This window comes from Panthera onca, chromosome D1 (assembly GCF_046562875.1).
Source record: "Panthera onca isolate mPanOnc1 chromosome D1, mPanOnc1 haplotype 2, whole genome shotgun sequence".
NCBI classification, from domain to species: Eukaryota; Metazoa; Chordata; class Mammalia; order Carnivora; family Felidae; genus Panthera; species Panthera onca.
In genome coordinates this window covers 19,383,011-19,397,250 of record NC_138348.1, presented here as the reverse complement: position 1 = coordinate 19,397,250, position 14,240 = coordinate 19,383,011, and the positions used below count along the sequence as shown (strand labels likewise).

The 14,240-nt window shown below is 39.2% G+C and overlaps 1 protein-coding gene across 2 annotated transcripts in view; it reads left to right on the top strand.

The window, feature by feature from the left end:
- Nucleotides 1-14,240, top strand: part of TTC17 (tetratricopeptide repeat domain 17) — a 131,382-nt gene that overhangs the window by 71,256 nt on the left and 45,886 nt on the right. Inside the window, exons 17-18 of one of the 2 annotated variants that reach the window (XM_060606431.3) lie at nt 2,642-2,812; nt 13,767-14,026. In XM_060606431.3, the coding sequence (XP_060462414.3) occupies nt 2,642-2,812; nt 13,767-14,026 (431 nt within the window). The remainder of the gene's footprint in view (nt 1-2,641; nt 2,813-13,766; nt 14,027-14,240) is intronic. The other variant, XM_060606433.3, reaches the window with a different exon arrangement.

Here is a 14,240-nt window from a genome sequence, read left to right as displayed (position 1 = left end):
CGATCCCCTCTTCGGCCCTCTCTCTCTCTCCCTCAGATGTTGGCCCCAATTTCTTGAATTGGAGGACAAGACATTCTTAGAATGCACAAGGCTTGCTTCAAGAGGGTGTCTGGGTTTGAGGTCATGCAGGAGGACTAATTTTAGATTCATGCACATCATATCTTATAAATTACCTATGAGGCATTTTTAAATATTGCAGACATTTAAAAAGATGAAACCAATTAAATTTTTATAATGGGAAGAGAGTGGGAGAGAAAAATAAGAGATGCAAAGGTTAGAGGAGGAAGTCAACTGCAGAAAATACAGAATTTCGCTGGGTTCCAGTGTTAAAGGTTTGTCCTTTGTTTTTGTAACAGTGTTTTACTTAACCTGTGTCAAGGTGAAAAATGCTTTAGAGGCAAATTCACCGAAGCTGAAAGCAGAAAATGTACACTAGGAATAACATGTTTTAAAATTATCAGCATCACTGTCATCATTTTCTGTCTGTTTTTAATAGTCATGCTTATTTATATCCCAATTAAGAGTTGTCTCTAAGAAGCATGACGTTCTTCATAGTAAATTTTAGTCAGTTGGGTGTGTACAGTTGTTTGTTGTCATTTCTTTATTTTAATGCTCTTATGCTTCACCTCCCCATATCTAATCTGCACATACTGGATGGTGAAGACAGAAGTGGAGACAAATCCACTACCTCTGTCCTCTCACAGGAGAATTTGGAGGAAAAAAGTGACTATCATTGATCATAGCATCTTTCCTGTCAGCCTTGCATGGGCACACACACACACACCCAACACCTTCCACCTCTCAAATTGTACTTCTCATCGTCTCCCAAACACAAATGAGAATTCCTGTTCCTGTTGCTTTGCTTAACGCATCATTATTCACTGCGTAGAATGCCACCTTCTCTTTTCTGCTAAAGAGGTAGCATTGGCTGGTAGAGAGCCAGGAAGCTTTCTACTAAGAGAGAACTTATTAAAATCTTAGATCTACCAGTCACTTACTATTTGACCATAGGCAAGTTGTTTGATTTCACTGAGACTCAGTTTCCTTATCTTTAAAATAAAAGTTAATATTTCACAAGGCATTTTTGAGGGTAAGTAGGAGAAAACATACAAAACATTCAACAGATGTTGGCTCTCCTTGTATTTCCCCCTTTAAGTCCTATCTATTCTTCAAAATTCAAGTTCTGCCTGCTCCAAGTCTCTTCTCTGAAGCACTTACGTTGCACACCATGCTGCCTCATTATTGTTCGTTGTCTTCTATTTACTGTGTTCCCAAGTTGCTTGCAAGTTTCTGGAAAGCTAAAGCTCCTCTGAAACAAAAAAATTGGTTTCTGACATGACCTTGTTAAATATGGTAGCCTCAAATGTGTGATAGTGTAGAGTTGGAAAATGGAAGAGACTCCTTAAGCATGCAGACCCTTTACTCCAAACTCAGTAGGCTGGGAAAGGTTTTGAGTCCATTATGCTTTTTTGGCACAACAGAAAAGGCGTGAGAGGTGCTTTCCTAAATTATGGAATCTAAAAGGGAGTCTTCAAATCCAGAAAGAGACTGTACTTCCATTGCTGCAGAGAGAGCTTAATTGGATACATACATCTCTTTGAGACAGTGTTCTATTAAAAATAAACCTTTAGAAAAAGAAAAGCAAACCTTTAGAGTATGTTTGAATGTTCTGGTAAAGGAGGGAAGTTACTTAGATACTCTTACCCAAAGACTTGTCCTGTGAGAAGAAAGTTGCAGGCTTCCACTGAACATATATCTTTAGGGACAGTGCCCATCAAACATAAGAGAGGAAGTGGAGTCCTATTCAGATTGCCTGGTCACTGCCACATCAGACACAACAACCTCGTAATAGATTCCCTTAGAGAATGACCATCAGGCAGAGCAGGATGGTTGCTCTTTATCCATATAAACACACAGTCCCTAATAGGGTCAGAGCTCTTCAACTTACTGGCAAAATTGTAGTAAGAAGTCAGACTCACTATACATTTCAGACAGTATCAGAGAGTGCTATGATTGCATTCAAGATGTGACATTTTACACTTAAGTAAATCTTTACACGACCAGAATTTGTTTTCCAAAAGAAAAATCAGCATCTTTGTGATATTACAGTCTTGAACATGGATTCTCTGCCACCACCATCCCTCTTTAAGTCCTTGGTTTTTAATTTATAATCTGTTGCCTTTTGATATATCTTTCATTTTAAGCTGTAATGCAGGAACGGTATTATTTCTGTGCTATAGTTCATCTACCTCCAGACTTATCCGGGTACTAATCTGTCATTTCTCACCTTTGAAAAGCAAATAGAAGGAAAACTACTTTTTTGTGATGTTTTTGACTTTCAAAGAAATGTTTCTAAGTTATTCATTATAAATGGAATGAGATCTTTGGGATGTGATCTTTGTTGTCATAACTTTTTATCCCCCAAATACTTGGTTCTTACAATAGCCTTGCAGGTGAAACGATCTTGAGTCGCAATCATGATCTGGCTCAGGGTGCCAGCTCACGGATTTTTGTGTGTTCTGCTGGAGAAGAACTGACACTATCATCTTTTTGTTCTTCCTGATACTTGAAGACCTTGAGCCATGGGACTACCTAAGAGAGATGTTTCTAATGTGCTGTCTTTGTGTCTCTTGTCATTGAGGTAATTGTCATGAGAAAACCCTGGACAACAGCCATGACAAACAGAAATATTTTGACAACTCACAGTCACTGGATGCTGCTGAAGAAGAGCCCTCTGAGACAGGAACAGAGGAGGACCCTGTACTCTCTGTTGAGAATTCAGGGAGGGACTCAGATGCCCTTAGACTTGAAAGTAAGTTGATTTGACCTGAGCTGTGCTTCTGGAATAAAATCAACTCTCAAGCTTCGAGTTTAGGCTTTTCTCTACTCTCAGTAGTTTCCTTCTTTTAACTCATTATATTGTAGAATTATGAGGTGACCCACAGGTGGTGAGGTAGAGGTTTTTATCATGTAAAAAAAGCTCTTCATACTTCTTTTTCCTTCCACCTCAGTGTTGTCTTTTGCTAGAACAGACTTGCTTCATTTATATACCAGTCTTTCTTCTTAATATCAGTAGTCTACTGAGTAAGTCATTGAAAAAAAACAAGATCACTTGTATTTACACTAACCCAATAACATTTAAAGATTTGGAATAATAGACATACCAGGGCCTCTCCTAAAATTCTGTGGCCACATTTTGAGCTATGCTATACTGAACAGTTCTTAACATTATCGGTCAATGCGTAATTGCCAAATTGAATGACTTTTTAGTACTCATCCTGCTTAACCACTTTGCTGCATTTGGATCTTTGCACAGCTCCCCACTCCTTGAAACTCTCTTCCTTTTCCTCTTGGCTTCTGGGATATCAGTTGCTCTTGGCTCCCTTCCTGTCCTCAGGACATCTGCAATTTCTTTCACTTATTTCACTTAATTTCTTTACCCCTTATTTGTTAGGTTACATACACAGGATCTCAACCTTGGCCTTTTTTTCTTATCCCTCTTCTTATCCCTCTGTGTTATCTCTTGTATCTCTTGTATCTGGTGTCTCAGATACTTTGGAATATATCAGTGACTCCAACTCTGTATTTTCAGCTGGGACATTCTCTACAACTCTAGATCTTAGTTCCACTTTTTTAGTGGTCTCTATCTAGATGTACAATAGGCACTTCAAATTTCATATATCCAAAATTGAGCTTGTTCTCATTTTCACCCTATTTCTTGAACTGCTTCTAATTCCTATATCCCTGCTGTCTGTTAATGGCATCACAACTCAGCAGTCACCACTGTATCCAAGACCTGTTGCATCTGTTTGTCTCTTCATCTATTCTTCCTGCCACTGCCTGAATTCAGACTTTTTTCATTTCTGCTTGGGCTATTGCAATAGCTTCATAATTGAGTTCCCAGTATCTAGTCCTTTACTTTAGTCTGTGTATGGAGTGTGTGTGTGTGTGTGTGTGTGTGTGTGTGTGTGTGTAGGAGAGAGATAATACATGTAAATGGTATAATATTTAAAAAGCAGAAGCAGTCCCTGTTACCAATGTATTGTGTGTCCAAAGAGTTGTTTCTAAAATAAGAGCTGATCGGGACACCTGGGTGGCTCAGTTGGTTAAGTGTCCAACTTCGGCTCAGGTCATGATCTCACAGTTCGTGAGTTTGAGCCCTGCTTCGGGCTCTGTGCTGACAGCTCAGAGCCTGGAGCCTGCTTTAGATTCTGTGTCCCCCTCTCTCTCTGCCCCTCCCCACTCATGCTCTGTCTGTCTTAAAAATAAATAAAACATTTAAAAAATTTAAAAAAAAAAATAAGATCTGATCAGGTAAGTTGCTGTGTTTAAATTTTTCAGTGGTTCTCTATTACCTATAGGAAGAGTCCAGGTACCATAGTGAGGGATAGGAAGCAGTTTGGTCCTTAGTTTTGTCTCCAAGATTACCATCTACTAGTATTCTACATAGCAGGATGTACAGTCCTTTTACCATTTCCCTCACATGCCATGCTTTTGAGTCTCCATGTCTGCACAGGCTGGGAATGGCCCCTGTGTATTTTTTGCTTTATACGGATGACTGTTGTGCATCTCCAAGATCCAGCTTAAACGTCACCTCTTCGGTGAAGCATTCACAAAGGTCTCCAAGCACTTAGCTGCTCCATGTGCTGTCTTGTTCCCACTTTTTTTTCAGGGCACATTTCATACAGTATGATGCTTGTGTGTCTTGTCTCCCATCAGACTATGAAATTCTTATATGTCATGTCCTATATTACTGTTATTTCTGTGTACCATAAACATATTCAAGTAATGAGATGTGGCATTTGCCTTCCTGTGTAGGTTGGATTAACATATTTAGCAATTACAAAATCTGTGTTTCCTTCTAAGTGGTATTATATATATATATGTATATATATGTGTGTATATATATATATATATATATATATATATATACATATGTGTGTGTATGTGTGTATATATATATATATATATATATATATATATAAAGGATGTCTACAAGAAGCAAGCTCGACCTTAAAAGAGAAGTCGTGACCTTCCCCTTTGCAGGTTTAGAAAATTAGTTGCATCAGTTCTGTCAGAAATCATTGGGCTTTAAGGAAACAAATTTCTATTTACCAATTCAAAAGAGGTGGATTCTTAAACTGGGTAGTTGTTTTGTTAATTTACAAGGGAGCTACTCCTCTCTGGTGCCTGACAGCCTCATGTCTCCTTCTGGCATCAGGTACCCACATAACCAAATGGACATCATGAAGTTGCTTGATAAACTCAGAATCACCAGAAATGAAACTGAGTGATGTTAAGGGGTATTTTATTCAATTTATACAAACTGTTCCTATTCCAATATAATATAGCTCCCTAGTGACCAGAATGCTCATGACTACCAAATTAGAGTCTTTTTTCCTAGGATAATTCAGAATAAAACCCAACCAGAACCTTACTGTTTGTCTCCCCATTTTCTGGGTAGTACATTATTGCTTGAGACAGATTATAACCTAGTGCCTAAGTTTCTTTAGTCTCATGTTCCCCATGGAGTTGTCCCATCCCGTCCTGGAAAGGCAGTATGGTTGCCCTGGCTGAGATGGGAGCTTTTCCACGTCCCTTCAACATCGGGCAGACTATCTCTTAGGGTGGTTCCTTTTCAGATTGCTAATTCAATCCATAGTGTGATGATGACTCTTACTAGTTCACTCTCAGGTACTAACTTTTCTTTGCTATATGTCTAAATTCTGGGAGTACCTTCTTCTTTTCCCTAGATACTGACAAGTCCACCGGGACTTCATTCGTGGTATGTTAGTATATTCATGCCAGCAGGCTTCTTATAATGTGGTTAGCAGAGTGAGAAAAACTCCCATTTTCTAATGCAAGTAGTGTGTTGTAATAAAAGCCAAGCATAGACGTTAAGAATTTTTGAAAATTCTGTTTTTGGAGGAAAATTTAAAGAAGTACAAATAAATTTATTATAAACATAAGTAACCATAAATGTATGAAAATGACTGCCTTTCTGTGATACTTTATAATTTACAAAATTTATGTGCTCGCTTTGGCAGTACAGATCTATAATTGGCAGACTTACGAATTATGTATTAACCATGTGAAATAGGTATTATTATCAAGCCCATCTTATAGATGAGAAAATTGAAACTCATCCTCAGGTCTTCTGATCATCCTCAGGTCTTCTGATCCCATACATTTGCCTGTGGGTCTCAGAAATCGGGGGTTGATGCATTAGAACTTATTTTTCAGTTGGTGAGGTCATTTTTAAAGAAAACTAGCATGTGCTGTCACCATTATTTTATAGAATAAAATTTTAATGTCAAAAAGTAACAAAGACGATCTCAGAATAAAGGTCAGTCTTTTTCAAAAATGGACAGTTGGCAACCTTACAACAAAAACTTGTGTCTGGATGGATGTGTGTGTGTGTGTGTGTGTGTGTGTGTGTGTGTGTGTGTGTTATAACTCTATGTACGTACCCTTTTTCTGTTTCTCATTTTACTAAGGATTGGTACAAACTGTGTCACTGATTAACATTTGGAAACCACTGCTTTAATACTTCATCATCTAGTACAAAATTCCTCCCCGTAAGCCTTAGCTGTAGAAGGAAGAACATAGGTTTTGTAGTTGGAAATAATGCTACCATGTCCTTGCTCCACCACTAACTAGTTGATAAATCTTGGGCAAGTTACTTATCTTTCTGAGCTTCCCTTACCTCTTTAATTTGAAACTAAACAAAAAAATGCCTCAAGTGATTAGTATTTAAATGAAATAACGGAAACATTTATTTTAGAGCCCGGTACACAGTTGGAAGTCAGTAAATGTTCACTTCTGTACACATAAGTATGACTCTATTGCATCTGTTAGAGGCTGCTTGTGAGCCACAGTCCTCACAAGTACATATACACAGTATCTGCTCAGAAAACATCTGTGCAGTTAAAGGGAGCCCTGGCATTTGCACAAGAGTTGTTCCAGGAAAGATTATATGCTTTTCTGAGTTATCCTCTTGAAATTCCTAGTTTTCTCTTGCTATACTGACCCCGCTCAAAGAAGGAAGAACGTCATTGGTGCAAATCAAAACTGATGACTTGGTGTCGTCTTCTCAGAAGTGAATCATTTTCTTACCTACCGAGTCTGAGTGATTTCATTTAAACCTTTTGTGCTTTGTGATTACTGGCTTTAAGTATTACGCCATTGTTTATGCATTAAATCTTAAGGTAGTCTGCAGCTTTACACTATGACTTCAGAAGCAGATCACTGCCTTTTTTTTTTTTTAAGTTTATTCATTTATTTTGAGAGAGATTGAGAGAGAGAGTATGAGCAGGGGAGGGGCAGTGAGAGAGGGGGAGAGAGAATCCCAAGCCGGCTCTGTGCTGTCGGCATAGAGCTGGACGCAGGGCTCAATCTCATGAACCCAGAGATCATGACCTGAGCCGAAATCAAGAGTCAGATGCTCAACCAGCTGAGCCACCCAGGTGCCCCCAGATCACTGCCTTTTAAGGAAAATTCTAGAACTCAAGACAGAATTGCCCAAGGTCTTATGGTGGTGGAGTCCTTATTTAAAAACAAATGTGTCTAATTTCACAGTATACTCTTCTTATTTTGTGAAACAGAGGGATGTATTTCTCTCTGGTATCATTTTCAAAGGTAGAATGTGCCCTGGGTGGCTTCAGAAACCACAGTCTAGTACTCCAGCCTGTTGGTATTAATCATGCAAGATTTTCTAGAAGAGATGTTTTGAGTCAGATTTTGAAGGAGGGACTTTTTTGTTGCTGGTCATCTCTTTGAATGTGTGATCTTTACCTCTGTGTACTGTCAATCTGTTCTGTTTTGAATGTAGAACTCACCTTTTCATCCTCTGCTCCCTAAAACTCTTCTTGAAATGAATCTCCCTTCCAAGATTATTAATACTGTTTCTCACCCAGTACAGTCACTTTCTTTTACTCCTCTTCTGATGTCCCACTCCCTCTCAATGATTCATTGTGGGGCTTCAGCTTCTGCTGCAGTCAAAGGGAGCTCAGTCTCCCCTTGGCAGCCCATTCCATTTTCTGGTTGTTCGAAAGTCTTTCCTAATATTGAGCTAAAATGTGGTTTCTCATCTCTGGTCCTGAAGCTCACAAAGTCAGTCTTGTGTCTCATCAATATCACATTTAAAGATGATTCTTTTCCTACCTACCCTGCCCCTCCATGTTTTTGTTTCCTTCAGCTAAATGTCCTCATTTCCTTGAACAGCTCCTGTTAGGCCTTTTAGTACCTTACCACTCTCAAAGTAATCTCTCCAAAATTTAAAAAAAAAAAATCTTTCTAGCAAAATATTTTTCAAGCTTGATTTTTTTGTGTGCAGTATATCAGCTACTGTTCCTTCGATGGGATCACCTTTGGTTTCTTTAGTCTTCCATTTAATATGATTTTGGGGGGCGCCTGGGTGGCGCAGTCGGTTAAGCGTCCGACTTCAGCCAGGTCACGATCTCGCGGTCTGTGAGTTCAAGCCCCGCGTCAGGCTCTGGGCTGATGGCTCGGAGCCTGGAGCCTGTTTCCGATTCTGTGTCTCCCTCTCTCTCTGCCCCTCCCCCGTTCATGCTCTGTCTCTCTCTGTCCCAAAAATAAATAAAAAACGTTGAAAAAAAAAAAAAAAAAATTTAATATGATTTTGGGTACTCTCACCAAGTCGCTTTTCTGTGAATGTGCTCTGCTTTGAAAATCTCTTAAACTGAGGCGCTCACACTTAACCCTGAATCTCCAGGTGTATCTGGAACATTGCAAGATTATGCTGGACTTCTTTTTCTTCTCCTTCCACCTCCTTTTCCTCTTTCTCCTCTTCCTCTTCTTCCACCCCCTCCTCTTTCCCTACGTCTCCCCTCCTCCCCCCCCCCCCACTTCTCTTTCTTTTTCTTTTTATCAGATTTTTTTTTCCTTTTAAATTCAGGACTACATATGCTTCTCTCCGTCTCTCAACACTTCTGCTAGTCCCTGTGATTCTTAACAGATTACCTGACACGGCTCAAACTCAACTCTAAATTTTCCTAATATTCTGAGATAGGATTTCTCAAGTGAGAAAACATGAACTCATCTGAGCCTCACTGTGGGTGCTTGCAGTCTCTTCACTTCATAATATTTATTCTCCTTTTTCCAATATGAAAATGGTACATGTTAACGAAGGTAAAGAAAATAATAGAGATATTGATCTCAGTTTCTCTGTTTTCAGTTTATAACATACCATCTGTCCCATAAGCAGAAATCCTAATATTTACTTTTTATTCTTACTTTCAAGTATAATTTAAAACGTTCTGAGATCCCACTATAGTCCAGACCTCTCTCCAGACCTGCATTCTGTATTTCCAGCTGCTTAGTAGACAATGCCTGGAGCTATGCTCCTCCATCCATTCTAACCTAGACCATAAGCTACATGAGATGTTCTATTCCGAGCTCTCAGCACATTTTTGGACACAAGCAACAAATGCTTAAATGAATTTATTAGTAAGTGTCTGAAATCCCAACATGTTGTATCCTGTTGCCCTTTCCTAATTCCGTAGTCTTTGTAAACAGCATTGTTTACATTTTCACAGATTCTAAAACTTCATATAGTAGGAGCGCCTGGGTGGCTCAGTCGGTTGAGAGTCAGACTATTGGTTTTTGGCTCAGGTCATGATCTTGCAGATTCGTGAGATAGAGAGCCTTGTGTCGGGCTTTGCACCAACAACATGGAACCTGCTTGGGATTCTCTCTCTCCCTTTCTCTTGCACCCCTCCCCCCACCCGCTTATGCTCTCTCTCTCTCAAAATAAATAAGTAATAATTTTTTTTAGAAACTTCACATAGTAAAAAAATATCATTATTTCACATTAGGCTTTGAAATCCTGAAATCATCTTTGAACTTACGCTATTCTTTGTTATGATATCCATTTAACCACCAAATTCCATTTTTCTCCACTGAAATACCACGTACCTCTTTCCCCTCCCTTTTTAAATTTTCCCTTTTACAGGGGTATCTACGTGGCTTAGTCTGTTAAGTGTCTGACTTAGGCTCAGGTTATGATCTCACGGTTTATGAGTTCAAGTCCTGCATCAGGCTCTGTGCTGACAGGTCAGAGCCTGGAGCCTGCTTCAGGTTCTGTGTCTGTCTGTCTGTCTGTCTCTCTCTCTGAAAAAATAAACATTGAAAAAAATTGTCTTAATTCCCCTTTTACAAACCTCACCCTAAGCCCGTTTCCCTTTAAATAACTTTATATATAGATTGTTGAAATACCTTTCTAATTGGTCTCTTTGTCCTCTGTCTTCCTTCTCCACCCCCAGTCATGCCAAGTGATTTACCACTCTAACCTTCACAAACACTGTGGCTCTCATCTTGTTATTCTTCTGCTAGACAAACAAGAGGCTCCCTTTACGCTTAGTCTTTCTCCCGACTTTCCCAGATATCCTCAGTATTCACCTACCTTCCCTAAGTATCTTGTTTGCTGAGATCATCTGTATACATTCTTTGTTCTAATTCTTGTGAAAGTAGTAATGCCTTCACATACGTTCTTCCTTACACCTGCAGTATTTGTACATATGGGTGTGAGAGTATATATATTCATATGCTCCTCCCTCTGGGGAGTGCCCTCCCCGGGCCTCTGTCTGTCTAAATCCTGCCTCACTAGCCTGCCTTCCTCTAAGAAGCATGTTGTGACCGCACTCAATTATGCTTTTCCTCTGGAAAAAAAATATTTAAATGTAATTGCTCTCTGATTGTTTAATGTATATAGTTTTGTGTCTCCAAATTGATTATACAGTCGATCCTTGAACAACACGGCTTTGAACTGCATACATCCACTTACACACAGATTTTCTTTTCAGTAAATACTATATAGTACTGTAAATGTATTTTTTCCCTTATTATGTTCTTAATAACATTTTTAACTTACTTTATTATAAGAATATAGTATGTGACACCCATAACATACAAAATACATGTTAATCAACTGTTTATGTTATCAGTAAGGCTTCCTTCCGGTCAGCAGTAGACTATTTGTAGTTAAGTTTTTGGAGAGTCAAAAGTTATGTGTGGATTTTCGACTGTGCAGGGGTCAGCACTCCTAATCCCCATGTTGTTCAACTGTATTTAATACCTCAGAGTCAGATTCTCTATCTCATAGCATGGAAATAGGCACATAGTAAGCTCTAAATAAATAAAGATTGATTTATTGTTTAAAACTCATAGCACAGTTTGATCTCCCCATTCCTCACCTTTATTTAGCACTGTTCTTTAGGAATTGCTACTACCCCAACCCCTGCAGCCTTTGAAAAGGATTAATGGCTGCCAGCAGGGAAAGCCTGCAGCAAGTTCCATAGTCTCTCTTGACTGGAATACTGATCTCCATCAATGAAAGGCCCTGTCTCTAAGAACTTTTTAATAATGATAGATATTACCGTATGGTATGGGCATAGGGGAGCATTAGCCTTTGGACCTGGGCTTGCAGAGCTCTTTGCAACTGAACAAGTTCATTTATTTAGAATGCTTTCTAAATAGCAGTAGTGGAAATAATGGAAATGGAAATAAGGCTTCCAAACACAGCATCCCTATGCAGCTCTAACTATACACTGGGGAATTAGTTACCTGCAGTCTACCTTTGGCCAGAAGCCACTTTTCTTTAAGCCCATACTCTTGGCTGCAGCCAGATCTATCAAAAACCCTTTCCTGTCTCAGGACCAGGTACAAGGAATCCCATGATAGCCATAGGAGAAGGAAGGAGAGGAAGCTAAAATAACATGAGGAATACTTAGAATTCTGTTGCTACAAGTCAGACGGCAGGCCATTCTTCTAATTAAGTTGCTTTTTAGGGTCCCTACAATAGCCCTGTCCAACTGCTTTTCTGAGTTAGCTACTGAGAAATTTGTAAATCATATAGTATGCCAGACTCTGTTAGAGACATGGCGCCTGCTTTTAACCCATGACAAGGTAAACCTTAGACTTTAAAAAGTCTTTAATTGCCAGCAGGACAAGACAAAAGTAGGAGCAGCAGATCCTCAAGAACCTCACAAACCAAATTATTCCTGAATTCCATTCGTTCATCCTACAACCGCACCTATTAAGTGTCAGGTACAATGTTGGACATTCAGGATATAGTAGCAAACAAGATAGAAACTGAAAAGTAGAACTCGTTGTCAACCCTACATTTATACTACTTGCTACGTAATTTAGACAAGTTACCAACCATTTTTATCTGAATATCCCAAAGAAAATGCTTTTACAAACCCCTATTTTACTTCATGCTTTTTTCAGAACTTCATTAATAATAATGATAATAATAAGCAATAAAAACCAGCAGATTGGTTCAAAAAACCTAAAAGACACTTACCTGAAAGGAGAGCAGTATATTTCCAAGTCACTTGTTAAATGGAGAAGCGGTAAACTTTTTCAAGAAAGAATAACAGATTTCTAGTGGGATTCCCAGCCTGACAACAGACCTTCCTACTTTCCGGAATAGAAAGTGGGATGGAAGATAGAGATGCCACCAGAGTCAAGGTTGACACTGCAGACCTCATGTGAGTAGGGCTCAAAGCTTTACATTGCTTTTAGCCTTGTGGTCAGACATCTTTCTCACCCCACGCCTCCTCAGAGACTAATACTATACATTTCTCATGTGGGTTACTCACTATGGGTATAGGTCTGGTCAATATGGATATGAGATTCCTGACCTTGGCCTTATTAATACCATGTTCTAAATCACTGAACAAGCCAGAATTACCACCTAAGGTTATTGGGATAACTTAACCAGAATAACATAGACTGGCATTTTGTAAGCAATCAACCCCAAGCTCTCAGGTCGTCGTCCGGTGACCTTACGAAAGGAGGCATTCCGTTTTATTTGTTTTTGTACCCTATTTCCAGAAAGGAATGGAAATGGCTTTCATGGAGCACACAATATAAGAGTCAGCCATCAATTCAAAATAACAAAAGTTAAATACTAAGGTTTATTTATTTTTTTACAAAAGGAAAGCATTATGTTAAGAAACTCAGATGAATTTTTGCCCTGAGCTTTCTAATTATCTAGGTACAGAGGGGAACCTATAGGGTTGTGTAACCTTTAATGTAGAACAGTGGACGCACTGACTTCTCAGGAGAGAGAAGTTTTCTAGGCCATTGCACTGGGGAGCATCCATGGAAGTCTTTACGTAAGAAACTTGAGCAACATAACAAATAATGTCTTGATAACCATTTTACAAAAAAAAAAAAAAAAAAAAATTACACTAGTTTATTATTATTTCTTATACATAGCCATTAGTGAAAATGGGACTCTGAAATGTGGAATTAGGATAATTTCCCATTAAATCATCATTCAGTTAAGGCAATTAGACGGTATGGCCTGGATATACGTCTATGATATTTCATATGCTATTTGAATAAAGTTTCAATAATCCCACCTATTCAATAAATAACATCATAACAAAGTTCATCTTTGCCACCTGTGTCTTATATCTAAAGCAAGTTGGTCTTTTTTTTTTTTTAAATACGTATATAAAATAGCCATCCTCATGCTCACTAGTGACATATTCTATGCCTCTCAGGCATCTTGCTGCTGCTGTTGTTTTCATCCAGCCTTTTGACAAAGCTACACAACAAAGATGGTGTTTTATTATGAATTTTGAAGATGATGAATGGTATTTTTATTATGAGGGTGGGCTATAGAAGTTCCTCTAGGCAGGACCAAAGCTTCTCAAAAAGCGAGGTTGGAGTCATTCAAGTACTTGAGTGAGTACTATCTAATTTTTAATAACATGTGGGCACTTGAATTTCAGGTACAGTGGTTGAGGAGAGCAATGGTTCTGATGAGATGGAGAATTCAGATGAAACAAAAATGTCTGAAGAGATACTGGCTCTGGTGGACGAATTTCAACAGGCATGGCCTCTGGAAGGCTTTGGGGGAGCACTGGAGATGAAAGGGCGGCGTCTAGACTTGCAGGGGATACGCGTACTGAAGAAGGGTCCCCAGGATGGAGTGGCCAGAAGCTCTTGCTATGGAGACTGCAGAAGTGAAGATGATGAAGCAACAGAATGGGTGAGGTTTGCCAACTCCATTCAGTCAAACTGTACCCCAGGTCTTGGTAGGGGTTTGCAAAGTGTGATGAAGCTCTTGGGGTGTGGCACTGCTTTATTCCACTCTCCAGTCAGCCTTCACACTGGCATCATGCTGCAAGAAGCATTTCACAGTACTTCTGTATTGCCAACTCTTTCAGGAGGCAGAGGGAGTGCAAGGGCGTCGAGCTGCACTC